Source organism: Carex rostrata, chromosome 3 (assembly GCF_964058835.1).
Source record: "Carex rostrata chromosome 3, lpCarRost1.2, whole genome shotgun sequence".
NCBI classification, from domain to species: domain Eukaryota; kingdom Viridiplantae; phylum Streptophyta; class Magnoliopsida; order Poales; family Cyperaceae; genus Carex; species Carex rostrata.
The window spans coordinates 6,389,386-6,415,687 of NC_135920.1; the positions used below are offsets into that span (position 1 = coordinate 6,389,386).

A 26,302-nucleotide genomic window follows, 5' to 3' on the forward strand; every position below is an offset into this window, starting at 1 on the left:
ACACTAGCTCGGGCATTTTCGCTCACATATATCTATAGATGTGTGACAATCCTCTGTGTAGGACCCTCTAGCTGTGGCTTCTAGGCCCAACCTGTACACGAAGTTGACTGTGACGATCCACCTTGTTAAAATCACGTGTCACTAGTTGTATCTTTTTTTATGGGTAATAAGAAAGGAGTGCCGACAAGGTGACTCTACCCGAAGACATAGGCATTTTAAGTCGAACTTCATTATCATCTTACGTGTCAAATCTCTCTAAACTCTTTTCTATTTACTTTACTTATACACACTGATTTAACTTGTTAGTTTAGAGAGCTTAACCGAAAAACGTCAAAGAATCTTTAAGACTCTCGTAAACCTCCCTATAAGTGTCGTTAGGGACTACAAACCCTGGCCACCATATTATATTATTCCAATATTCAATTTCTCATTGTTCAAGAAATAAAAACTGCAGAGAAAAAAAAATCTTGAGTTACGATTGCGCTGCTGTGTAAAGGCGAGCTGTATAAGACTATGAATAGCACGTAATGGCCCTGTTTGAAAGGATTTTTTTTGTCTATCCCAGATAAAAATTCTGACTACGCCATTGCTAGATCTACTTGTATAATAATAATCTGAATCGTTGATCCGGCATGCATCATGTCAATTTTTTTTTAGAAATTAAAAAATTAAAATCTTCAAGAAAGAGAAAAGAGTGATTTTCTTTTACTCAACAAATAGATTGAACTGAATCGTGCAGTTCCACCAAGAACAAGCTAATGGAACTGCACCAATTATGCAATCACAACAGTTTCGAGCAAATTTGTGATCAAAATGAGATCTAACGTCTGAAAAACAAAACCACACAGGTCCTAAAAACTTGCACCTAGCCATCTATTTTTGAAGAAAAAAAAAATCAATCATCCCCTCTCTAAAAAAAAAAATCATCTCCGATCTGTTTATATAGCAATCTACCACAGTCACACCACTGATAGCTCCCAAGTATGAAAGTAAACAAATTAAAAAATATATATGTGAACCGCAATGACTACAGTGGAAGCAGCAGCGAAAATAAAAGAAGAACAACTTACAAAATGGCAAACTAATTTAATATCATGCACCGGATGGTGAAGTTCTGCAAACAGGTATAACTTACTACTGAATTACAATAATAGCGAGAAACGGTAATATAATAATGATAAACATGCGATTACTCTGAACACAGAGATCACATCCAGGACAGGAGGATCTACGCGAACAGCAGGAATCAACAAATTAAGTCAATAGCCTACGCCACCGGGTCTGAAGCGGTTAAGAAATGCAATTATCCACCAAAAAAACTACAAAGAACACTGCAATAACAATTTTAGGATTAGATGGCAAAAATTTTGTAATTACTCACCATAATGATGACTTTTGCACCAATGACAAACCACTCAAAAGGTGCACACAATTAACTATCAAGGTGAATTTTTTACCAAGCATTTCATGTGGACTTGAGCATTTCAAATATTTCACCTTTGAAATTTCATGCAGCATATACAACTAATTGTTGGCCTTCTGAATATAAATTATGTTCACCTTTGAGCACTAATTGCATGATTGTGCAAAGCGGTGATTGTGGTTAGCAGCCAAGCACAAATTGTGTTACCAGAAAAATTGCACCAGCAATTCAAGTTAAGAAGACTATCTAGTTTAATTTTGCACTATAGGAATAAAGGCACAATTTAATTCTACCCAGGGTGAAGAAAGAGATAGACATGGCCAATCACCCAGTTTTGGCTTAATGTCTCCTTTTATTTTGCAATTTGATTTTATGTTGTTATAATATTTGCTTATTTGAGCATGGAAAGGTCTGTCATACCAAAATAGAAATGACATCAACAAATGATCTCTCTTCCCCATGTAAGTAACAGAAACCAGGAAACAACACTCCATTGGTAGAAAATAATATCATGTAATTATCTTTGTAAAAAGCATGCATGTGGAGACTAGCCCTGCCAGTGGTCTGGGAGCACGCGCTTTTGGCGCCGGGTTATGTTAATATAGTGGAAGAACGAGAACATCTCATTAGCACAGGTTGATCTAGTTTTGAGATTTCTAGCTCGCTCTAATTAAACATGAATTTCTAGAACAAAGCAGGAGAGAATTCATAACTAGAGAATTTGACATTGAGCTTTGAGAAGAAAATAGCAAAATTGGAGGTACAAAACTATACATTAAGGGATACACTAATAACCATTTACAAGACTAGTAATAGACATTTTTTTTAGTAATTCCTTCCTAAGCTAAATTCATCTGTAGTACATTTTCTTCAGTTGCACTTAGTTGAGCCTCTAAAAGTTTGTCTTGGCTTAATATTAATTAAGAATATCAGTGAACTAGCAAGCCATCCCATACAATAACAAACAGTCAGTACCAGCCCCAAGAAATCATTAGTGATTGGACAAGATATTCAACAGAAATCACAAATAACACAAATTTTCATATCATAGACGAGAAATTATACCGTGATGTGAAAGTGAAATAGAGAAGAGAGACTCAAACCTGACATGCAATCCCAGTATCAAGCCTCCACCTCAGAAGCCTCAGAGTCAGAGAGAGGCAAAAGAGTGCAAACACCAAGCATATGCCCATTGAGGCATACAAAGTACTCTACCAACTCATCATATGACCCCAAACGGCAAGAGGCACTCCTTGGTATCATCTTGGCCTGCAGCATGCTCCAAAGCTTTGCTTTGCAATATGGGCACACTTCAGTCGGGTGAAACTTAGCACCCTTCTCAATCAGCATCTTTTTAACCCTTGAGACAGAAAATGACTTGAATATCCCTCTAAAAAACCCTATATCACCTTCTTCCCCTTGGTCGAGGTGCTCACATGGATCAGAGACATACAGCACGTCACTCCTGCATTGCGGCAAAAGAAGGCTTTTCCCAGAGGTGCGTGAGAACCTTGTGCGGTACACAAAATGGCCGGGGATGTTGATGTTGTTAAACAGGCCTCCTTTGCAGCTCCCTGTGCAGTGGATAAGAAGCTTGCCAAGCGCCTTCCAATTGCCGTCAACGTTGTGGGATCCACAGGATTGAAGGTCAAGCATCATCTTGGGCGCCCTTGCAAGGCAAAACTCCTTCCAGAGAACTCGCCTGGCAACCTCGTCAAACCACTTGCACACACAGGACATCACAGCTATCAGCCGTGGGTTCCAGTTGAGGTGCTGGAACACAAGGAAAAGAGCATCCTCACTCAGGTGTCCCTTGATGCAGATGCAATGGGCAGAGTGGGTACACCGGTATTGTTTCGCAACAAGCATTTTGTTACATTTATCTACTTATTCATCTTCTTTCAGACAGGACAGAGGTTAATTGGCATAGATCCCTGAAACAGAAATCTGCAAAAGAAATTTGCTAGGTAAGAAAATTTTCAGCAAGATACCGATAATATTAATGGGCAATGGGGGGTAAACATGAAATCTAGCCTCTCAGGACAAGGAGGGGCAAACAGGAACCTCAAAAGCAAAAACTATCAATCAAAACAATCGACAAACTATTAATATTTATTATATTATCACTTATCAGTATGTTAGACAAGTCCAGTGAGTTGTCAGTGCCTTCATTTCTGCTGTTATTCCACACCGATCATAGGTTCCTCCTTTTCCAGTTCGTACCGTTTGATCCACCAAAAGCACCAGATTGATCCAATGATGTCCTCAGAAACCCACAGCGGGATGACGTTAGCGGATCAATCACGTTTGGAAAAGGAGGGCACTGCGATCCTAAGCGAGGATAACAGCAGATAGATACGGACTCACTTGCTAATGAATGTGTTTTAATTTGTTTCCAAGGTGAACTTCTCTTGCTTGTTTTTCCTTAATTGATAATTTCTTGTTAAGGGGCAAAATAATGCAATAGCAACATCTGAAAAGCCGAGGCTCAGATCAACAAATTGGAAGGTTCACGCCTTATTTACGAGGCCATTTCAGCCATCGATAGTGTCACCTACTGAAACCCTAGATCTAAAATAGAGAAAGACACTAATGGACAACCTTCTTGTTCAAAACTTAAAAAAAAAAAAAAAAAAAAACTGCAACTGGATATGCAAAAGGGTTATGTAAAATCAAATTGGATGGTTCATGTTGTAAGAAAATGTAAACACATTTCACAGCAATCTCTAGTATATATTTAGATATGTTTTCTTTAGTACAAGTTCAATCAAAATGACCTATTTGTAAAAAACAAGGACTGGCAGCTGGTGCATGCCATTGAAATTACACAGAAAATAAAGGATGAATCTTGTTTATAAAGTTGATGGTGCCTTTATCCTGTGTATACATGCTATGACAAAAGAAAAAAAAAGAAAAAAGAATGAACCCAAGACAAAAATAATGCAAAATCATATATCCAACATATGGATACTAATTAGGTGCTATAAAAATATGATACCTAACAACATATCACAGCCGACTTAACAAATAATAATATTATCAAAGTACGAGAAAGAATCTACAGATAATTGTATCTTTTGCAAATGAAATTGTTACAGGAATCGACAGACCGTGGAGTACACTATTCTATACCTCTATTGAAGAAATTGGCTCTATCTCCATTCAGTACAAGACAATTGAGTAACTCAATACTCAAAGCACTGGAGGATATCCAAACCGGTCAACGTGGGCAACTTAATGTAAACTAAGCAAATTCAAGAAAAATAAACACGATTAAAGACGTAAATTCCCCCAGACCTAAGTCTGAAACCCTAATCAGTCGTAATTACGAAACAATTCTTGACTAAACTAATCCTGTAGTGTGTAGATGCCAATACAACAATCTAGTAAACATTTAACAAAAACCAAATAAGACAACGGAGCAAATATCAAAGAATGGCAGTACCTTCGAAATAAGAGACGAAGAAGGGGTGAAATGCGAATTTGCCTATTCGCGCTGTACTCTCGCCAGTACCACTCTTCTTGGCCGATCGATCGAGTAGGAGCGGGGATTGGAGAAGAGCTGCAATCGGTCGGAAGGCTTTGATTGATTGAGGAATAGAGATAGAGAAAGAGGGGAGTACCTAGGGTTCGTGGTTCTATGCAGTGTTGTAAAATGCGGTTTCTATGCGGTATGCGGTATGCGGAAGGCTACTACATACCGCATATACGATATGCGGCCGCATATGCAGATTTTTATGCGGATTAAAAAGTTAATCAAATAAAATAATGCTGTATATTAATTATATTATGTGTTATTAGGTCCAAAAATTATGCATAATAATATATATTTTATGAGTTAAAAGGGTATTCAAAGGTTTAGCCCAATATAATTCAGTCCAAATTCATATTCAAGGAGGTCCGTGAAAGATGCTTGCAAACTTGGCAACAGCAATCATTCCGTTCTTTAAATCTTTAAATAATATATAAAGGTGAAACCGTGTGTAAGCACGTGGCGCTCAGCAAGTGAAAGCGCGTGAGGCAAAGAACTCCGGTACATTTAATCTTTTTAGTCCCACACCTCCAAACCAAAGAAAGCGCATCTCTTGTGAGCCTATAAAACAAACAGCGAACCTCAAAACAAATAACTCGACTGGACTAATCCGGATGAGGAATAAGAATGGGTTTCGGTTTTATACTGGATATCCTTCTTTGATTAAAATTTTTAGGATCCGAATCCGGATCTTTATTTGTTAATACATAAAATATTTTAAGTGGACTAAAGTCTGCATATTAATCCGCATAGTTCGGATTCTATGCGATCGAGGACAGTATACGCATATACGGCCGCATAGACCGCATTTTACAACACTGGTTCTATGAGAGAAAGAGGACTTGGAGGGAAATGAAATTGAGGAATGAGGGGCCTCTGCGCGCTAGACCGGGTCCAGGGTAGATTGGTTAAATCGTGGGTTCTTTTAACTTCTATTTTTCTTTTTTTCTTTTTGTGAGAATTGACTTCTATTTGTAATTTTACAAATGAAATATCACAGGTCACAAAAGTAGAAGCTACTCCGTCGTGGTTTTTTTTTTTTAAAAAGTAAAACCAAAAATATGTCTAATTAGAATGTCATGCTCTTTCAATTTTAAATCTTGATAATTAATTTTATTTGATTTGCTACAAAATTAAATATACAGTCTAAAAGTATGTGCACATAGTAGGTTTGATGGACGTGGAACTTACTTTTGAGTCCGATGGACACCGAAGCCATCGGATGTGCTTTAAATTTCGTGCGCATAAATTTCATAGAGAAAACCTGCACGAACTTTAAAGCACATCGGATAGCTCTGGTACCCATCTGATCCAATAGTACATTCAAAGTCCATCGGCCCTACAATTATCTCCTAAAGTCTAAGGTTAATATGGATATATAAAGGTGGGCATTTGCCTTATTCTCACGAAAAGAGAGGTACCGAAAGAAAGATGAGTTTTTTTTTTAATGCATTTTTAACGAGAATAGGGTTAAAATATTCTATTTTTTGTGTTTCAATCAAATTTTATATTCTTAACTTTGTTTTCAAAGTTCAAACTGCTAAATGCAAATTGACACACTGTAAACACTAAACATGTCTCGAGGTGAGGTTAAAAAAACATTACAGTACATTTTAATTTACTATTTTATTACTAAGACATGCCTTGAGATTTTTTGTTTATAAAAAAAAACTTCTTATTATATTAAAAAAAAAACTTGAATTAAGATAATTTTTTTTTGCGTATTAAAGAATGGCTCTAAGTTTTTGTATTTACTTTTTAGATAATGTTAGGGAGACATTAAAAAAATTCAATTACATAATTATTAAAGAAAAGTTATCTTAGAATTAAATTTATAAAAAAAAAACTGTTGCTTCTGTTAATATTGATCATTTTCTTTTAAAGAGAGCTTACTCAGGAACTTAGTTTGAGTCTAGGACTAAGCCTTTATGCCAATAAGTTTAATTTAGAGAAGAATTAATTAAAGTTGAGTAAAAATTATTTTTTTATTTGATAATAATTTAACTATCAAAATACATTTAATTTTGATTTGATTAATATTCTTTAATAATGTTTTGTCTATTTCTTACGAGCAACCACAAGCTCGGTAATTTTTAGTGCCTTCTTTTTTCCATTTTTTTGTTTGTTTATTTTGTTTATTTTTTTTAAGTATTCTATTTCTCACAATAATGTACCAATTGCACAAAAGTAAAAGAAGTTAGTTTTTTTTTGTTATTATTATTATTTCTCGTTGATTACAACGGTTTCGATAAATGAGTAATGTCAGTATAATTAACTATGTAATTTCGTGGAAAACATTTTAAATTGTTTTTTTTTTATCGTGACCTTCATACTTTTCAGACGTGACCTTGGTGATAGGCAGATTCATCACATTTATATTTTTGTTCTTATATTATTAATCCGTGACATGTTAATTAATCTAAAATGTGAGCAGTGGAGCTAGTTGCTACTCATATGCACCCTTCTTATTCCAAATAGAACTTTCTTTTACTATCATATCAAGAATAGGCAAAGGCAAAAGGTAACAAACATCACCAACTGGTCTTGCTCTATTGTGTTCACTTCATTTAAATTTTCATCCGACATAATGTTTTGATTTGTAAAAGTATTCTGTTGTAATGATTAAGAGGGTTCGATTTTAATCGGGTACAAATGCAATCAATGGGGAATTTGGCAACAGTCTATTTATATACGAACTCTGGTACAACTTTCTCTGGTACATCATGCGCCATCAACTTCAAATCGCCTCGGGGCATTTATGTAAATAGTGTACTAGTTTGCCATTATATTCACAGAGAATCGGTTTAGGTCGTTCAATTCAGTAGTTGTGATTTAGCAATCCATTAATCAGACTGACTTTTTGCGTGATTGCAATGTCACCTACATTTAACTTTGAATATGATTTCGATCATTGGCTTAAAGTGTCACTTAAAGTGTCAATGAATAGGCTATATATATAGTCATGAGTCATGAGTGCTAATTTAAACAAATCATTATATGGAACTCAGCTGCAATGATCATCTTCACAAGTCATAACACATAAAATGGGCTGTTATAAACAAGCAATAAAAAAACTATTTGGCTACATCTTACAAAATAGTAAAAGTTAGTCTTTCTCTTAATTTTTTGCTCCAATTTTATATAGAAGATCTACCTCAATTATTCTGTTACCTAGAAGGTAAAAAAAAAATTACATAAGATGCTCATTTCAAAATGAAGGCCAACTCCTAAAAATATAGGCGCCAAATATCCAAGTGACCAAAACCCGGAAACAAAACAAAAGGATATGAAATGTTTTTGGATTATTCTTATTTCTTGAGAGCATTCATCCTGTCTCTGAGGTAATAAAGCTTAGCTCTCCTGACCTTCTTCCTGTCAAGTATCTTCATTTCCTTAATGTTTGGTGAATACCTGACATGTTTCAAATTAGACAGTATAAGGTCAAAATATTCTTTATGCCACCAGAATGTTTGAAAAATCATATGGGTCTCTATAAAAGATGGAAAACATTTTCCATACGCGTGACAGAAAATAAAATAAAATAAAAAAAAGGTCAGTTTAGAAGATTTGTTCCCCAACAAAGAATACTAGAACCATTATAAAAAAATCGCATTTTATCCTTCAAGCATCAAAGTTAATACAGATCCAGCACTTCTAGTTTTCACTAACCATTTTCTTTGGAAGAACAAATATTCCATAATTTCTTACCATACCACCAAGTGATACCAGAGGGTAATTTAGAAATTTATCTGAAAAATATAGATGGAGGAAATATGAGGTATTGTCAATGTTTTACTGGAGAATATAAGATCTTATTTTGCAGGATGTTTGGAGCTGGTCCTTTAATAAATAGAGGCAACCGAAAAACAACACAAGGTCCTCAGGTGCTAGTGATGTATACTATCCCCCCTTCACCTAGAAAATATCTCAATTTCGCACAGACCATAGAAAGTACCTGTTGTCAACTGGCATTTGGTATTTAAGATCCATCCTTAAAATACATTGGGTCCCTGAAGTTTCCAGTGTAATATAAGGTCCCTTTATATCAAACAGTTCATCTTCTAGCTTTCACTGATAAAGAAATAAAGACCTTAAGCTTCCATACACTTTCCACTGATCTGGATATTGCAATTTGGAGATGGAACTCTAAAGGTAAATTTACAGTCAAGTCCCTGTGTGAGAGAGATTGACTTGTACAGGAGGTGGGGAATCTGACAAGGAGGAAACAGTTGACCATTTGTTTGTTTTTCACACATCAGTACAATATTTGGCATGTCATTATGCATATGAGAGGAAAACACAGGAAGTTTTGCTCGGCTATATTTGGTTGAAATATAATAAAATGTATTACAATCAAACAAGTCCAAAATATGGGAGATCCTTAGCAGCCATGATATCTTCACTAATTAAAATATTAGCTGGACAAACATCAGGTGGCAGCAGAACTGGTACAAGCAAGATACCAGAGAGGGAAGCTGGAACAAAGAGCAATTGTGGCTAGTGTTGCCTGATTGAATTTTAAATTTATAAAAATAAATGTGGCTATGGTCTGTGCACTCTTTTCTTACTGTACTGATTGCTTGTGATGTGGTTTACAATTGTAGTAGGGTTAGGTGTGTGTGTGTGTGTGTGTGTGGGGGGGGGGGGGGGGGGGGGGGGTGCGGGGCTGTTCGTTAGGGCTTTCCTTGAGGTTTCCTTTTTGTTGATGTACAATTATAATATTTCGAGGGTGTCTCTGACAAAAGAAACTGCTTTTCCCAGGAAAAAAAACAAAACAGAGAGAGAGAGAAAAATACACCCAGAAATATGATAAGAATATCTTCCCCTGCCGTTCCCTTCCCCATTTTTCTTCCAAAAATGTGCAAACCACTCGTTAATTACTATCCATCTCTACGCAAGCAAGGAAACAAAGAGTTTGGCGATTTTCTTATTACCAAAGAGTTTATTAGTGGAACAAAGTCCATAATTTTCTTCATATTTCAGAGAAGCCATGAGATATTTGTTGTTTTGCAAAGATGCACAATAATATTGATATTTTTGCAGGGTATACATGCAAAAGGTGAAACTTACAGAGGAAACACAAACTCAACACCAACACCAGCAACCAGCCTACGCAACCTGAAAGTCGTATTCAACCCAGCATTTCTCCGCACTATCACAATTCCTTTAAGGGTTGAAACACGCCTCTTGTTCTCAGGCACTTCCTGTTTGAAAAATTAGAGAAACAAGGCATCAGAGGAAATAGCAAATTGGGTTACTAAAGAAGTGACTGGTTGTGCCAGTGTGCGGTATTTATCTAGTAAGGTATTGACACCTTAGCAGTCATTCTAGGTGAACAAAATTACTACGGATCCAGTACTTGTAATGTACCATTCATGCTTAGTAATGGTACCAGACTATAAAACCATGCTGTACCATTATGCATAGTGCAGGATCAAAATCCATACTCTGGTGCTTGATGCTGGTTCAATGCATCAGTGGCATTCTATATTCAATCCGCTTATCATTGTTAAATAAAAAAATCTTTAATGTCAAATAGGTGGCACCATCACCTAAAACAATTTTTACCAGCAAGATAAAGAATGACCTAGCATACCACTTTCAATTCAACAATACAACCAGGCTGAATATCTGGAACCGCCCTGTCAGAACGCACTTGTTCAACAGCCTCTTTATCCAAAATCTGACATTTCAAAATAAGGACAAAAAATCTGTCAGTCTTTTTGAGACCATCTAATAAGATGGATTAGCTAGGCTAACAAGGTTATTCAACAAATATAACCCTGCAAAGGGAAAAGAAAATCCATGACCTGGTAAAAGCACAAATTGCACAAGTATTCCAAACATCATCAAAACTATGTTATGCAATTTTCTCAATGTAATTTTCCCATTAAATAATATATAGAGGAGAGATAGTGTGTGTATAAGGAATTGGAAAGTAAAAAACATTGGAGATATTTATATGGTTCTACAATATTTTACAAAAAACACTAGTCCAGTTTAGAATAATAGAGGAAAATCAAGTGTTCGCTGAGAAATTAGCACTCACAGTCATGATTTGTTTTGCCGTTTTATCAAGCCTCTTGAACTTAATACGAGGAGGTGTATCTATTGCTGGAGCAGTAGGCACATCTTCTCCTTCAAAATCTTCATCTGGTTGCGCTGCTGTTGACATGCATCTATTCAATTGGTTGTTTCTGAAGAAGGAACATGTTGCTGTCTGAGATAAAGCCACAACCCCGCTTTTGAAAATATCACTTCTCTGAAGTTCACAAATAATGGATATAATTCACTTCGGTTAAGAAATAGTGCATGAATAAACCTAACATGCCTCATTCTTGGCAAAACAGGGAATTTATTCTGAAATAACAGAACGATGAAATCAAATTTTATTTTTCATTTTGGTATAAATGTCACGTGCTAGAACCCATCTGAGGACAGTTTGGATTGAATCATGCAATTCATCTCATGCATAATGTTGGGCCAGACATGTGGCTCTGTACAAGGATATTACTGTCAGTACAGTATAAACTAATGTTAAGCATCAGTTTGGATAAAAATCAAATATTAATCAACACAATAACATAAACCCCAATCTGTCTCAATTTACTGTCAATTGACCAGCTACCTAATCTTACTCTGCAATTTGGACACCAAACAAGTAAAGCCAAATGGAAGAAAAAACAATAAGAAAGGATTAAATAGTGATCAAACCAGCACCGGACCACAAACAAGTTTCTTTTTATATAAGGGAACGAAGTGAGAAGTTTTGCATACCGATAAAACCTTTCGGATTACAGTTGAACTTGTGGTATTTACTTCGCTTCCACTAAAGGTTGTAAGAGATCCCAATTGCATGATCCTCCGACTATAGTCTCCATTTCTGGCTCGACAGCAAGCCCTTAGGAGAGACTGCATCTGTCCAGTGAACAACAGAAATGTCGAATTAACTTAAAGAATGCAAGTGAGCACCCATAAAGTCATTAGCGATCCTTTCTTTGGAACAAAAACGATTAAAGATTTCACATTGAAATAGAATGAATACCTTTCAAGAGTTTAGAAAGAAAACCAACAGCTTGAGATGAATGTGAAACTTGGAGAGATAGAAATTTTCATTTTATATTAAAATTGAGTCATATACACGTATTCAATTCGAATTATGTTGTCAATGTACAAACAGTATTAATTGAAATTAAAATCCTTAAGATTCGTGTTGCAATGAATTTGAACGGTTTAGATTTTTTTCAAAATTAACTCAAATTTTGAGGTATCTTAGAGATGTGAATTATTTTTTGAGTAGCTAGGTTTTTTTGTGGACAAACCTGAAACCTTACGGCCTGTTAGATTGATTAAATTGGAATAGTGGATGTGAATTATTTTGGCGTTTCGTGCAGGAAAATTGGTTTTTTTTTAATGCTAACAATCAATGTAATAACTAATTGCTGATAAAATATATTATTTTTTAAAGCTATTATATTCGTCTAAGTAAATTTGAAGTAATATAATAATTTGTTTTTCTTATTTAGTCTCCCCTTAATCCTAATAAATGGCTAAGATTTTAGACATCCGAAAGATATATTTGTTCAGAGAAAATATGAACCGTAAAATTGAATTATCTTTTAAATTTCATTAATTCAGTATTCACTAGTTGATTAGTATATAACAGCTTTAACAATTCGAAGACCGACTCTCTTTCAATTATCTTGCATTGCTTTGACAAATTTTACTTCTTAACACAGAGACAACAAACGTTTTTGCCAAAATAATTTAATTTTAAGTTTGAAAATTACAATTTTATGATATTATATTTTGGTATTTCAAAATTCTATGTTATTATTAGATTTTTTTTGTTTTTATTTAAATGCCGATTTTTTCTACTATATTGTCATTTTAGGATTGAAGGCTGTCTTATAAATTTTTTTAATTAGCTATTGATGTTATCATAGTACTCAATTTTATATGAGAAAAGGTTTCTGTCCACTAGGTTTTGTCCACCATTTGTCCACAACCTTATCCACTCCAATCTAACTGTCTTTTTACAATATACAAGATTCAATTGAAAATTTATAGTATTATTTGAAAATTTTACAGTATACGATATTCAATTTTACAGTATGCAAGATTTAATTAAAATTTTACTGTATACAAGATTTGATTTTTACAGTATACAAGATTCAATTGAAAATTCTTCTGTATACAAGATTCAATTTTACAGTTCTACTGATTCAATTTTACAGTATACAAGATTCAATTGTAAATTTTACTGTGTAGAAGATTCAATTGAAAATTTTACTGTATACAAGATTCAATTTTACAGTATACAAGATTCAATTTTACAGTATACAAGATTCAACCCAGTGCGGACGCTAATAATTAACTATAACTGCCAATAACCGCTAATAACTAACTCTAACTGCCAATAACTTCCTATAACTGTAATTTCTGAAAATACAGTTTGAAAGTACATTTATTTTGTCATGTTGTGCAAGTTGCAATCTTTTTCTAACTATCATGACACCACTTCAAATAGTTGCTGGATGTTTTGTGATTAACTGATATATTTTATGTGATATATTGTATAATTATACAGCACGTAGAAGTAATTTTACAGTATTCGCGCAAGTTAAAGCTGTGGACAAATGGTGGACAAAAAACTGTGGACAATTAGACGCTTCCATTTTATATTGCATACTTTGTTACTGTGTTATTCTCTCAAATTGAAGCATGTGGAACCCACATGTAAGCACCTTGGACATCCATACACACATATTTTAGCCTTTGTAGTATCCGCACTGCTGCAATTTTCTAGAAAGATTTCACATAATAATTGCACTATAAAAGTAGTTTCTCCATTATTAATTTCTTTCTATAGTTTCTTTAATTAAATACATAACTTTTTTTTTCTCTAGGCTCTTCCCAGTAACGGAGCCAATCATGTAACAGGGGTAGGCTGTCTATTTCTGAAATTTTAAAATTGAGTATGAAGTAAAATCGAGTATGAAGTAGTAAATTATTTTTTTTTTTTTTGTGAAAGAGGAAGTAGTACAAATATGATTGCTTATTTCTATCATTTGACAATTCAATACTATAATCCAATCGAATAAATTAAATTGTAAATTGTGACTGATAATTGATTAAAATTGTTGAGTATTAATATTTTTTTTTTTTGTTTAAATCTAATTTAGAATTTGTTGGTATTGATTAAAATAATTCAAATATATAAATTAATTTTGTCCACTGATCAAGTAACCCAAAACTTTTTACCCACCCCTAACTCAAATCCTAGCTATGCCACTAATTCTTCCAATTGTTGATAGCCTCACAAGATCTTTATTGAGATCCACAATTTTAACTACATAATTTTGCCGTCAAGATGTAAATTTGTATCTTGTTATCCATAATTAAGTATTTACGTATCGTATCTTATTGTAACTAAAATTGCGAAGAATGATAAGCACATATCGTGATCAACCGCAACCATGTTTAGTCACATTTTTTTGTACTTTGACTTGTTATGTACTGAATTGTCTTGTGTTTGTGTCATTCCATACCATACCTTACCTTGGCCAAACCAATTCAGGTGCCGCGTTGCACCTAATCATTTTCTCTAAATAGTAATTACAACACGCGAATCAACACATCACATAACACACAGATTACAGAGCGCGTATCCTCTGAGATATCTCATATTTTGCGTGACCGACGTGTCCGGTGCCTATTCGGGGATACCGCAGTATTATATGAGATTTTTCATATTGTGCATAACGTATTTGAATGGTTGAGATTTTTTAAAAAGTCGCGCAAAATATGATATATCTCAGAGGATGTGAATTCCAGATTACAACAGCGACCTACACACGTACAAATGATATATAAAAATCGTATCGTACCGAGTCCGAACCTTTTTACATACACTTACTGCACCAAACCGCAACAACCCTCCAAGTGCAGGATTGGCCACATGGGAGCATAAAAAAGAGCCCCGGTTGGTGCCGGGTGCGTATCCTCTGAGATATCTCATATTTTGCGTGACCGATGTGAACTTTTATTATATAGTAACTGGTTACTCAAATTTGAGAATTCGAGTCCCCCTCTCATGACAAGTTGCGAATCTTTAAAAAAAAAGTTCTATGACATAGCATGGATCATTTCCTGGTTATTGTTAATAGTAACATCTGAGAAAGAACTTCGTACCATTTCTTTTTTATGAAAGTGTGTTCATATATAAATCATAACTCACCATTTTCACTTTTGCTTTATCGTTCTGGTATTTAAATTGAACAATGAATACTCGTCATTAAATTCTGAAATTTACAGCAATTGAAATATTTAAAATATATTGTGATTATTATAAATATAAGAAGCTTAGATTGTACGTAGAATATTTCGAATGCCAAACTGTATTCGAGTATATTTGTTTTGTTTGGATAATCATCACTACTGGTCATTTTATATCTTTCCCTTTTTTCTTCTTTAGTTTTAAATGACGAAAGCGACTTGTTTAGTTCATGAGTAATACTGATGCGTCAAAATTATAACAATTTTTTACATAAAAAATATTAATAGTTTGTTGTAATTAATTTTGTACGTTAAACTTTAGCTCTTGATCTTGTATCGAATGAACTAAAATTTTATATGAATAAAATCATAAATACTTCCTGTGACAGATTCTATTTATTAAAATCTAAATCGGTCTTTATGCACCCATAAAATACTGTCCTGACGTTATGATGTATCATAAAAATTACAAGTTGATCATATATCATTTTTATATAGACATGAGGAAACTTTATCATTTTTTATATAGACATGAGGAAACTAAAAGTTCCAAGTTGATCATATGTCATTTTTTTTTATATAGATATACATGTTTAAACTAATCGCCTTGCCTCCATCATGCCTCCATTTTTAAAAACTTAAATAACTCAAAATTTAAAACTTAAACTTCAAAATAAAACCGTTAGATGTAATCTATGTTATTTTCTCTTTGTACCCATAAAAAATTATCACATTTTGATTTTGTTTTTATATGAATCAATAAGTTGAAAAATCAACGTCTATAAATTATTCACATTTGTATACATTTTTACAAGCTCAAGATGACAATCAAAACAAAGTTGAAATGCCATAATTTTTTACATGTGTATAGATAAAAGATATATTCATATCCAACGGTTTTATTTTGAATTTTAAGATTTAAATTTTGAGTTATTAAAGTTTTTAAAAACAGAAACATGATGGAGACACAAAAAATAGAGGCATTTGAACCCTCCTCATGCAATATATAGTTCGGAGCTAAAAGGAAGTGCTTAAAGTCTATAATGCTGGGCTCACGCAGAAGCGAAACGGCTCAAGGCATGAGATTTTATTTATATGAGGTACATAAAAAACATGATACAAAAGCCCGATAGAATTAGTTACAAATTTCAAAGACATAAAGCAATGAAATAATGCATATATATTTGATAAAAGATCTAAGTAAACTTCATACCATACGGAGAACATTTTTTTTAGCTACAAATAATATTGCGCTTATGAGATGACGTCAGCACGAACAAATTACAAAAAAAAAAATACCAAAAACCAATAAGATAAATGAAATTCTCTGTTATAAAATAATTTGTTTATGAAATATCAAACACGTGTTAATGGTAAAGTTATATAATTTTTCTTAATTAAATCATCCAAGATCAAATACCTTTTTCTCAATTAATTCATTTTTTTTATAATTCAAAAATAAAGAAGTAACACTGTAAGCGGTAACAGCCCAATTAAATAAAACAAAGAGATAAGGAACCGATTTTTTTATTTATATCCAAAAAATAAATAAAATTTTAAAAAATATTCAAATCCTGACTGAAATTCGAAAACTACCCAAACCGGTGTTCCAATAACTGGAATAGGCCCTTCTTTCCGGTCAACCAATTCCCAGATTTAAAGAAATGGTCCGGTTAATGATTAACCGGAAATGAGTAACCGGTTATTGGTAAACCGAAATTTTAATATAAGTCCGGTTAATGGTGCACCGGTTTTGGTTTTTTTTTTTTTTTGAAAACAGAATTTTTTTTATTTTTTGTATTAAAATATTAGAAATTTTGAATATATTTATTTGAAAATAGATGGAATACAATATAACTTGATTTATTAGAAAGACTGCAACAAATAACCCGGATCAATATTTTTCAGGCCGGATTTTTCGCGGCTGTAAGAAAAATTAATATATTTATTTATGTGTTATTGGAAAAAAATAAAAATGCTTGGATTGTGAGTTATTGATCCTGGTTCAAAAGTCACTTCTAGGTAATTCAGAAAATATTGTAATCCTTCTAGTACATTTAATTTATAAAAAATTGTATCTATTTTTGAAAAAAAACAAAAACTTTAATTTATTTAATGATTGTTTTTCAAAAAGAATTCTCAGAATAGATACAACTTTTAATAAATTAAATGTACTAGAAATATCACAATATTTTCTGTATTACCTAGAAGTGACTTTTGAACCGGGATCAATAACTCACAATCCAAGCATTTTTATTTTTTTTCCAATAACACATAAATAAATATATTAATTTTTCTTACAGCTGCCAAAAATCCGGCCTGAAAAATATTGATCTGGGTTAGTGATTTGCTAACGAGTTACCTGTGACCCGTTCCGGGTTACTCGTTAGGGGTAACGGGTAGGACGGGTAAAGGGGTAGGCCGGGTACGGGTAAAACCCGTAACGGGTAGACGGGTAATTTTTCCAAAATCTCTATCCGGTCCGTTTCTTACCCGTACCCGTTGCGGATTGAGGGGTACGGGTATCCGGGTACAGGTCCGGTCCGCCAGTTTTTTTTTCTTAAATAAATAAAATTTGTAATCTTATATATAAAAATTATTCGTGCGAAAATTTGTATATTTATTCGGCTAAGTACAAATTTATTTATTTATGTCTTTATACGGATCATTTTATTTTATTTTTAAATTCTCATTGTAATTAGATAGTTTCATAATTTATTTATATCTCGAAATTTTTAGTTTAAATTTTAAATTAATAATATATTGTGCAAACGTTCATTTTAAAATAATAATATATTTTCTAAACGTTCATTTATTTTAATTGGTTAAATAAAATATAAATAAAAAATAGCCGGGCTTGGGACCGGCTATTTTTTCCGGTTATTTTTTGTAATTTGATTTATTTTTTGGATATAGATAAAAAATCGGTATTTTTTTAACCTATTAAAAATAAATACGAATTTCAAAAATAAAATGTAACATATTCAAAACAAATCTAATTACTTCACATCTAACAAATCTAACATAAATTAAATAAATCTAGCATTCGATAAATCTAACAAATCTAACATAAAATAAATCTAACAAATCTAACAAATCTAACATAAACTAAATCTAACATTCAATTTAAATTATACATTTATCTACGGCCATTTTTATTAATACCCAAAAAAAAATAGAAAATTTTAAGAATGCCCTCGATTTAAATTTTTTTTTATTGATGCCCCAACCGCCCAAATTCTGGGCGGGCCATGATCAACACCAAACCGCCCCAATATTGGGCGGTCCATACTCAAACCAAACCGCCCAAATAATGGGCGGGCCATGCTCAAACCAAACCGGCCAAATAATGGGCGGTCCATACGCAAACCAAACCGTTATTGGGCGGTCCATTAAATATAAAATATTTCGATTAAACTAATATTAAATTCTGATTTTAATTTAAAAATATTAAATCATTATTTTAAATTCTTTAAAATTACCCCTGACATTTAATACCCCAACCCACCCCCACCCGTGACCCAACCCTAACCCACCCGTGACCCCACTCTCTTCTTCCTCACTCTCCACTCTCTCTGTCTCTTCTTCCTTCCCACGGCGCAGCAAAAACAAAAGAAAAAAGAGAGGCGCAGCAAAAACAAAAGAAAAAAGAGAAGGAAAAAAATGAAACTGCAGCAGTAGAAGAAGAAAAAGAAGGAAAAAAAACTCAAATTGCTAACTTCTTCGCTCTCTCTCGTACTCCACCGTTGAATTGGGTAAGTTTTTAATTTGAATGGATTGAATATTAAGTTGTGTAAATGTTGAATTCGATTGAAATAGAATCGATTCGATACGATTCGAATCGAATCATTTGAATGTTATTGGATGCGATTAAATGTGATTGTGATTGTAGTTATGATTGTGACTAAATTAATAATTGTTATTAAAAAATTGTTAGAGTTTTCGAAAAAATAAATGTTAGGATTGTGATTATTTAGGAAAGAATTCATGTGATTATTAGAATTGTGATTGTTAGAACTGTGTATTGTGATTGTTAGATAAAAATTTATGTTATGGTTGTGATTGTTAGAACTGTGTATTGTAATGTTATTTGGTAAATAGTTATTATTTTAATTCGATTAAAATTTATGTGTTAGAGTTATTTAGTTAGGATATAATTTTATATTGTCAAATTAGTAATTGTAATGTTAATTTAATTGTATCATGTATTTTTGTTGTGATAATAAAAATATGTGTTATTAGTTATGAATGTTTGCATGCATGTTATAGCATGTTATAAAATATTGTAAAATATTTGCATGCATCTTAAATTTTTTTCTATATGAATAATGTTTGCATGCATCTTATAGTTTATGGGTATAAAAAATTATGCTTATAGTTTATGGTTAAAAAAATTAGAGTTAGGGTTTATTGTCGAATTTAGGGTTAGAGTTTATGGTCGATTTTATGGCCCATATTCTATAATTATTATAAAAATATTATATAATTATAGATGTTATTAATATATTAATATTATATAATTAGTATCTTATTAATTATATATAACTATATAATTAATGTGTTATATTGTTAATATATTAAATAATTAGTATAACAACAATTACTGTAGTTATAATATAATATATAGTTATATTATTATTAGTTATTTTAGAAAAAATATCATATGATTTAATTATCTATAATTGTCTGTAAATGTAGTATGCCCAGAGAGCGCAGACGATGGAGAGACCCTCCGGATGCTGTGGATCCACCACCGGATGTTGTGGATCCCTATCCGGATGCTGTGGATCCCCATCCGGATGCTGTGGATCCGATTGGAGCGGGTCCGTACTCGGTGGATCCGACTGGAGAGGGCTCGTCATATGAAGAAATGACTGGAGCAGGATTTGGGGATTCGGGAGGAGCGGGCCCGTCCTCTGCGGCTGGGACATTGTCGGGTTGGCATGATCCTGACACTTTCAGTCCTCTTCTATGGACCCATCATGTTAAACACCGTGTCTCGTTGGCATCGCTTGAGGTACGTGATTATTATACGTAATGTAAATAGTACTTAAAGATGACACGATTTGAGTCTCACAGGTTGATAATAAATACAGGACGATGTCATGCTTACGGTGAGGCACCGCAAGTCTGAGATTCCGTTCGTTGCCAATCCGTTGATGCAGCGATGCCTCATAAATCTCGGGTTGTTTCAGACTTAATGTCCTCCTCAATTGCATCGGCAATTAGTGATGCCGTCAGCTGCGCATGGTCTGTCCTTGTGGACGCAGACTTGCATGTATGAGGTGGTTCACACTTCTTAATCATCCATGCTTCTCCTGAACCCGCAGGGGTTGCAAAAAGGCGGAACTCGCAGTGCGGGTGAGTTTTACATAGCACAACTAACATTGTTCGGTCCCTTTTGTGTAATATACATTCCCAGTTACCGTGAACATGAGTCTCATTTATTTTCTTTACAAGTTCGTCTATGTTGGTATAAAGTTGCCCTGCGGCAAGTTCTTTATTGTATTCAACACGAGGACCAAAGAAACTAATGTCTGCCTCTTCGAAAGCTGTGGTGTCGTTGAATGTGGCAACCGGATGCTTATTCCCCCGACCTCTAATCGGGAATTTTTCTGCCCTGGACAACCCTGGTACATTTGCATCACCATCTGATAAGTCATCAGCTTCCCAAACCCCTTGGTATTCATCCCCCGTTTCCATTTCCCTTTCTGGTACGGCATCAATAGCATCTACATCCATATCAATATCAGTTCGATTAACCGGTACCGGTCCTGACTCTGGCATAGTTGGAAATCTAGGGATTATGGGTGTATGTCTCGGTGGTGGTGGTAACTCTTCAGTATTTTCTGGGGAGTTGTGGTACCCCTGGTTGTCATAAGGAGAGTGTTGGTGGTACCCCTGGTTGTCATAAGGGGAATGTTGGTGGTACCCCTGGTTGTCATAAGGGGAGTGATGATGGTACTCCTGGTTGTCATAAGGGGAGTGCTGGTGGTACACCTGGTTGTCATAAGGGGAGTGCTGGTGGTACACCTGGTTGTTATAAGGGGAGTGCTGGTGGTACCCCTGGTTGTCATAACCTAAAGGTCCAGCCCCAGCCGCACTTGAAGGTCCAGCCCTAGTCCGGGGAACCCTCTTTGAATATATGTCCATTACCGGGACCCCACTTGCCGCAAATTGAGTGTATACAACTCTCCACAAATTTGCATCTGTTATTGGAAACTTCACAAAGTAAGGTCTACCCCCCCCCCCCCCACGTGAGTTGTCAATCCGTGTAGCCAATTCTATTTCATACCTGTTGGGGTTTACAGCAGTCTTTTCGTATATTAGCTGCTTCAGTTCCTCAAATGTGGTATTTTCATTAACCTCGAAGCCAAATGCGACCTCTTTCGTGTAATGCACGCCATCTTCACCTCTTTGTAGCTTGCCGCCCACATGCAGTGCAACTAACATCTTTTTCTTAACAAACTACATTTAAAAAATAATTTTATGAATATTAAAGTAATTATTCATAAATTAAAACGGGTACAATAATCTAATTACAAAATAATTAAAAAAAACTGCTACTTTTGCTACAGTAATTGTAATAGTTAAAGTAATGTACATTAGCAACAGTTACCGTAATAACTAATTTAGTAATACAACAATTACACTTACAGTAAATGAAACAGAAAATAATTAAAAAAAAATACCTGTTACAGTAAAATTCTTCTTCAATCGTCAAATAAATCACCTTCAATCGCTAAATGAATCGGCTTCTCTCAAATAGTAAAATGACAGGCTTACACTGAATGATGGAATGATGAGAGAGAAAAATAGGCGTAGAATGACGGGAGAGAAGAATAAAGAATGGAGCTGAGAAGAACTCCAATTTATATATTATATATATTGGTGGATCACCAATTATTTAATATACTGTTGGATCACGGATTCGAATGTAGCTCAGAAAAACTCCAATTTATATATTATATATATTGGTGACACCAATTATTTAATATACTGTTGGATCACGCGTTCGAATATTTTAATATTTTAATTACGGTTAGGAATTTAATATTATTAAAAAAATATTGATCGGTAATATTATAATATAAACGGACCGCCCAGCGGTTTCGTTTTTGTTTTTAATGTTGAAAAGATTGAATATTATAATATATATGGACCTAATGTCACGGTAAAGTTTAAAGAATAAATAATAATTTAATAAAATAAGAATTTAATAATTAATAAAATAAGAATTTAATAATGGAATATTTTATAGTTAATGACCGCCAGGTTTGGTTTGGGCATGGACCGCCCGTTTCCGGGCGGTTTGGTTTTGAGCATGGACCGCCCGGAAATGGGGCGGTTTGGTTTGAGCATGGACCGCCCAATATTGGGACGGTTTGGTGTTGATCATGGCCCGCCCAGAATTTGGGCGGTTGGGGCATCAATAAAAAAAAAATTAAATCGAGGGCATTCTTAAAATTTTCTATTTTTTTTTGGGTATTAATAAAAATGGCCGATTTATCTACAACAATAAATCTAATATCAAATTTTAAATTACTCTACAAAAATAAATTAATCTAACATAAAATAAATCTAACCTTTAAAACTCGCGAAAAAATCTTGCGGGAGGTGCCGAACTTTGTAATTTCGATACCTTCGTAATTCTGTTTGCGTATTTGTAGAATGAATTAAATTACAACTATATTTTTTTAAACAATAAATTTAAAAATTGATAATAATGAAAATTGACAATTTGAGATTGAGTTTGAGAGATTGAGAATTTGAGTTAGAATGTGGAGAGGAAGAGGGTTAGAGGGGTGCATTTAAAGAAAAAATTGGAGAGGGAATAAAATTTGATATTAAAAAAAAAAAAAACCTATGATCGGTGTGGAATAACAGCAGAAATGAAGGCACTGACAACTCACTGGACTTGTCTAACATACTCATAAGTGATAATATAATAAATATTAATAGTTTGTCGATTGTTTTGATTGATAGTTTTTGCTTTTGAGGTTCCTGTTTGCCCCTCCTTGTCCTGAGAGGCTAGATTTCATGTTTACCCCCCATTGCTCATTAATATTATCGATATCTTGCTGAAAATTTTCTTACCTAGCAAATTTCTTTTGCAGATTTCTGTTTCAGGGATCTATGCCAATTAACCTCTGTCATGTCTGAAAGAAGATGAATAAGTAGATAAATGTAACAAAATGCTTGTTGCGAAACAGTACCGGTGTACCCACTCTGCCCATTGCATCTGCATCAAGGGACACCTGAGTGAGGATGCTCTTTTCCAAGGGCGCCCAAGATGATGCTTGACCTTCAATCCTGTGGATCCCACAACGTTGACGGCAATTGGAAGGCGCTTGGCAAGCTTCTTATCCACTGCACAGGGAGCTGCAAAGGAGGCCTGTTTAACAACATCAACATCCCCAGCCATTTTGTGTACCGCACAAGGTTCTCACGCACCTCTGGGAAAAGCCTTCTTTTGCCGCAATGCAGGAGTGACGTGCTGTATGTCTCTGATCCATGTGAGCACCTCGACCAAGGGGAAGAAGGTGATATAGGGTTTTTTAGAGGGATATTCAAGTCATTTTCTGTCTCAAGGGTTAAAAAGATGCTGATTGAGAAGGGTGCTAAGTTTCACCCGACTGAAGTGTGCCCATATTGCAAAGCGAAGCTTTGGAGCATGCTGCAGGCCAAGATGATACCAAGGAGTGCCTCTTGCCGTTTGGGGTCATATGATGAGTTGGTAGAGTACTTTGTATGCCTCAATGGGCATATGCTTGGTGTTTGCACTCTTTTGCCTCTCTCTGACTCTGAGGCATCTGAGGTGGAAGCTTGATACTGGGATTGCATGTCAGGTTTGAGTCTCTCTTCTCTATTTCACTTTCACATCACGGTATAATTTCTCGTCTATGATATGAAAATTTGTGTTATTTGTGATTTCTGTTGAATATCTTGTCCAATCACTAATGATTTCTTGGGGCTGGTACTAACTGTTTGTTATTGTATGGGATGGCTTGCTAGTTCACTGATATTCTTAATTAATATTAAGCCAAGACAAACTTTTAGAGGCTCAACTAAGTGCAACTGAAGAAAATGTACTACAGATGAATTTAGCTTAAGAAGGAATTACTAAAAAAAATGTCTATTACTAGTCTTGTAAATGGTTATTAGTGTATCCCTTAATGTATAGTTTTGTACCTCCAATTTTGCTATTTTCTTCTCAAAGCTCAATGTCAAATTCTCTAGTTATTCATATTCCTTATCCCGATTTTTTTATTTATATCTAAAAAATAAATAAAATTTTAAAAAATATCCAAATCCTAACTGAAATTCGAAAACTACCCAAATCGGTGCTCCAATAACCGAAATAGGCCCTTCTTTCCGGTCACCCAATTTCCGGATTTAAAGAAATGGTACGGTTAATGGTTAACCGGAAATGAGTAACCGGTTATTGGTATATCAAAATTTTAGTATAAGTCCGGTTAATAGTGCACCGGTTTTGTTTTTCTTTTTTTTGAAAACAGAATTTTTTTTTGTATTAAAATATTAGAAATGTTGAATATATTTCTTTGAAAATAGATGAAATACAATATAATTTGATTTATTATAAAGACTGCAACAAATAACCCATATTAGTGGTTTGCTAAACCCCTAACGGGTTCAACCCGTTTTTCCCGGCCCGTACCCGTTACCCGAGCTACCCGTACCCGTTGCCCGGGTACAAACGAGTAGACGGGTAATAAACGGACCGGACAACCAAATTTGAAAAAAACCCGTTGTACCCGTACCCATCTACCCGCATACCCGTACCCGTACCCGTACCCGTTACCCGTACCGACCCGTACCTGTTACCCGTACCTGACTCGTTTCATTTAAAAAAAAATTGAATTTTTCGGCCGGTTCAAGAGGGTCCCGGTCCGGGTCAATTCAAACCCGGGCGGACCCACCCGGGTCACCTCAACCAGTTTTTTTTTTTTTTTTTAATTTCAAATTTTATTCCCTCTCCAATTTTTTCTTTAAATACACCCCTCTAACCCTCTTCCTCTCCACATTCTAACTCAAATTCTCAATCTCTCAAACTCAATCTCAAATTCTCAATTTTCATTATTCTCAATTTTTAAATTTATTGTTGAAAAAAAAATATAGTTGTAATTTAATTCATTCTACAAATACGCAAACGGAATTACGAAGGTATCGAAATTACAAAGTTCGGCACCTCCCGCAAGATTTTTCCGTGAGATTTAAAGGTTAGATTTATTTTATGTTAGATTAATTTATTTTTGTAGAGTAATTTAAATGGTAAACTTTTCACAGTTGGCTCAGGCAGAGCTGGGGCAAGGAGGTGCACCCACCCCCTCCAACCCCCCACCCCAAAAAAAAAAAAAAAATCATTCTATTTTTTATGAAGTACCTTACTTAAAATTAGCACCTTGCGGTAGCAAACAATAGTCCATTGTTGCGCTTGCACCGCTACCATAATTTGGAAATCCATTTATCAGCAGCCTATGATCCGATTCGATTATTAGGCGATTTTCCACACAGACTGACCAGAAGCGTTTTGGGCAAAAAAAAAAAAGCCTTTGAATCGAAAGAGACTCACCGTTCGAGTACCTACGCCAATTTTTCCTTCTAGTGTGCTACTATGTCTGTGACTGTTCGAGTCTTCAGATTTGATTTTTTTTTTCTCTACCGATTGATTCCTCAGACGTGGATGTGATTGATGGTCGGAAGAGAGATTGGGGGTAGCGTGAAGTTTGTTTCGTTAATTAGGAGGGGGAAGAAGATGGATCTATCGGGTGTTGAGTGTGATCCAATGGTTAAGGGTAAAAAATTTCACACAACAGTTTTGGTTTCATGCAGCTCACGTACTACAGAATCCAAACAGCGCTACATTTGTTTAGTGCGCTTCAGGAAGCTAAAGATGATATGTTAACATATTTACCCAATGGTTGCTCTGCGGAAAAGAAAAGGTCAATTTTCGCGGTCCGTATAGATATTCATATTCCTTATCCCGATTTTTTTATTTATATCTAAAAAATAAATAAAATTTTAAAAAATATCCAAATCCTAACTGA

General features: G+C 34.4%; 2 protein-coding genes and 1 pseudogene across 4 annotated transcripts; 1 reads left to right on the top strand and 2 right to left on the bottom strand.

The window, feature by feature from the left end:
• Positions 1-1,066: 1,066 nt before the first annotated feature.
• EDL1 (EID1-like 1) lies at positions 1,067-26,012 on the bottom strand. Of its 2 annotated transcripts, none has more exons than XM_078299009.1 (3): positions 25,828-26,012; positions 2,527-3,370; positions 1,067-1,331 (listed from the first exon to the last, which is right to left on the bottom strand). In XM_078299009.1, the coding sequence occupies exon 2, from the start codon at positions 3,290-3,292 to the stop codon at positions 2,546-2,548; it is 747 nt and encodes a 248-aa protein (XP_078155135.1). In that variant the 5' UTR covers positions 3,293-3,370; positions 25,828-26,012; the 3' UTR covers positions 1,067-1,331; positions 2,527-2,545. The 2 variants fall into 2 exon arrangements, with proteins under 2 accessions (XP_078155135.1, XP_078155134.1); XM_078299008.1 differs by lacking the exon at positions 25,828-26,012 and adding an exon at positions 4,869-5,058.
• On the bottom strand, positions 8,050-12,011 carry LOC144551150 (large ribosomal subunit protein bL19c-like). 2 transcript variants are annotated; one of them, XM_078298991.1, is made up of 5 exons: positions 11,733-12,011; positions 11,005-11,217; positions 10,552-10,638; positions 10,026-10,159; positions 8,050-8,366 (listed from the first exon to the last, which is right to left on the bottom strand). In XM_078298991.1, the coding sequence occupies exons 1-5, from the start codon at positions 11,871-11,873 to the stop codon at positions 8,264-8,266; spliced, it is 678 nt and encodes a 225-aa protein (XP_078155117.1). In that variant the 5' UTR covers positions 11,874-12,011; the 3' UTR covers positions 8,050-8,263. The 2 variants fall into 2 exon arrangements, with proteins under 2 accessions (XP_078155117.1, XP_078155118.1); XM_078298992.1 differs by having other exon boundaries at positions 11,742-12,005.
• Positions 23,188-24,175, top strand: LOC144551912 (EID1-like F-box protein 2 pseudogene; annotated as a pseudogene).
• Positions 26,013-26,302: the final 290 nt, after the last annotated feature.

What these genes read in the sequence shown, in the direction of transcription:
- EDL1 (XM_078299009.1), bottom strand. Translation starts at nt 3,292, where the DNA reads ATGCTTGTTGCGAAACAATACCGGTGTACCCACTCTGCCCATTGCATC.
- LOC144551150 (XM_078298991.1), bottom strand. Translation starts at nt 11,873, where the DNA reads ATGCAGTCTCTCCTAAGGGCTTGCTGTCGAGCCAGAAATGGAGACTAT. An exon ending in TAATCCGAAAGGTTTTATCG is followed by an intron (nt 11,218 to 11,732) that starts GTATGCAAAACT and finishes TGTGAACTTCAG; the next exon opens with AGAAGTGATATTTTCAAAAG. An exon ending in GTTGAGTTTGTGTTTCCTCT is followed by an intron (nt 8,367 to 10,025) that starts GTAAGTTTCACC and finishes GAAACATGTCAG; the next exon opens with GTATTCACCAAACATTAAGG.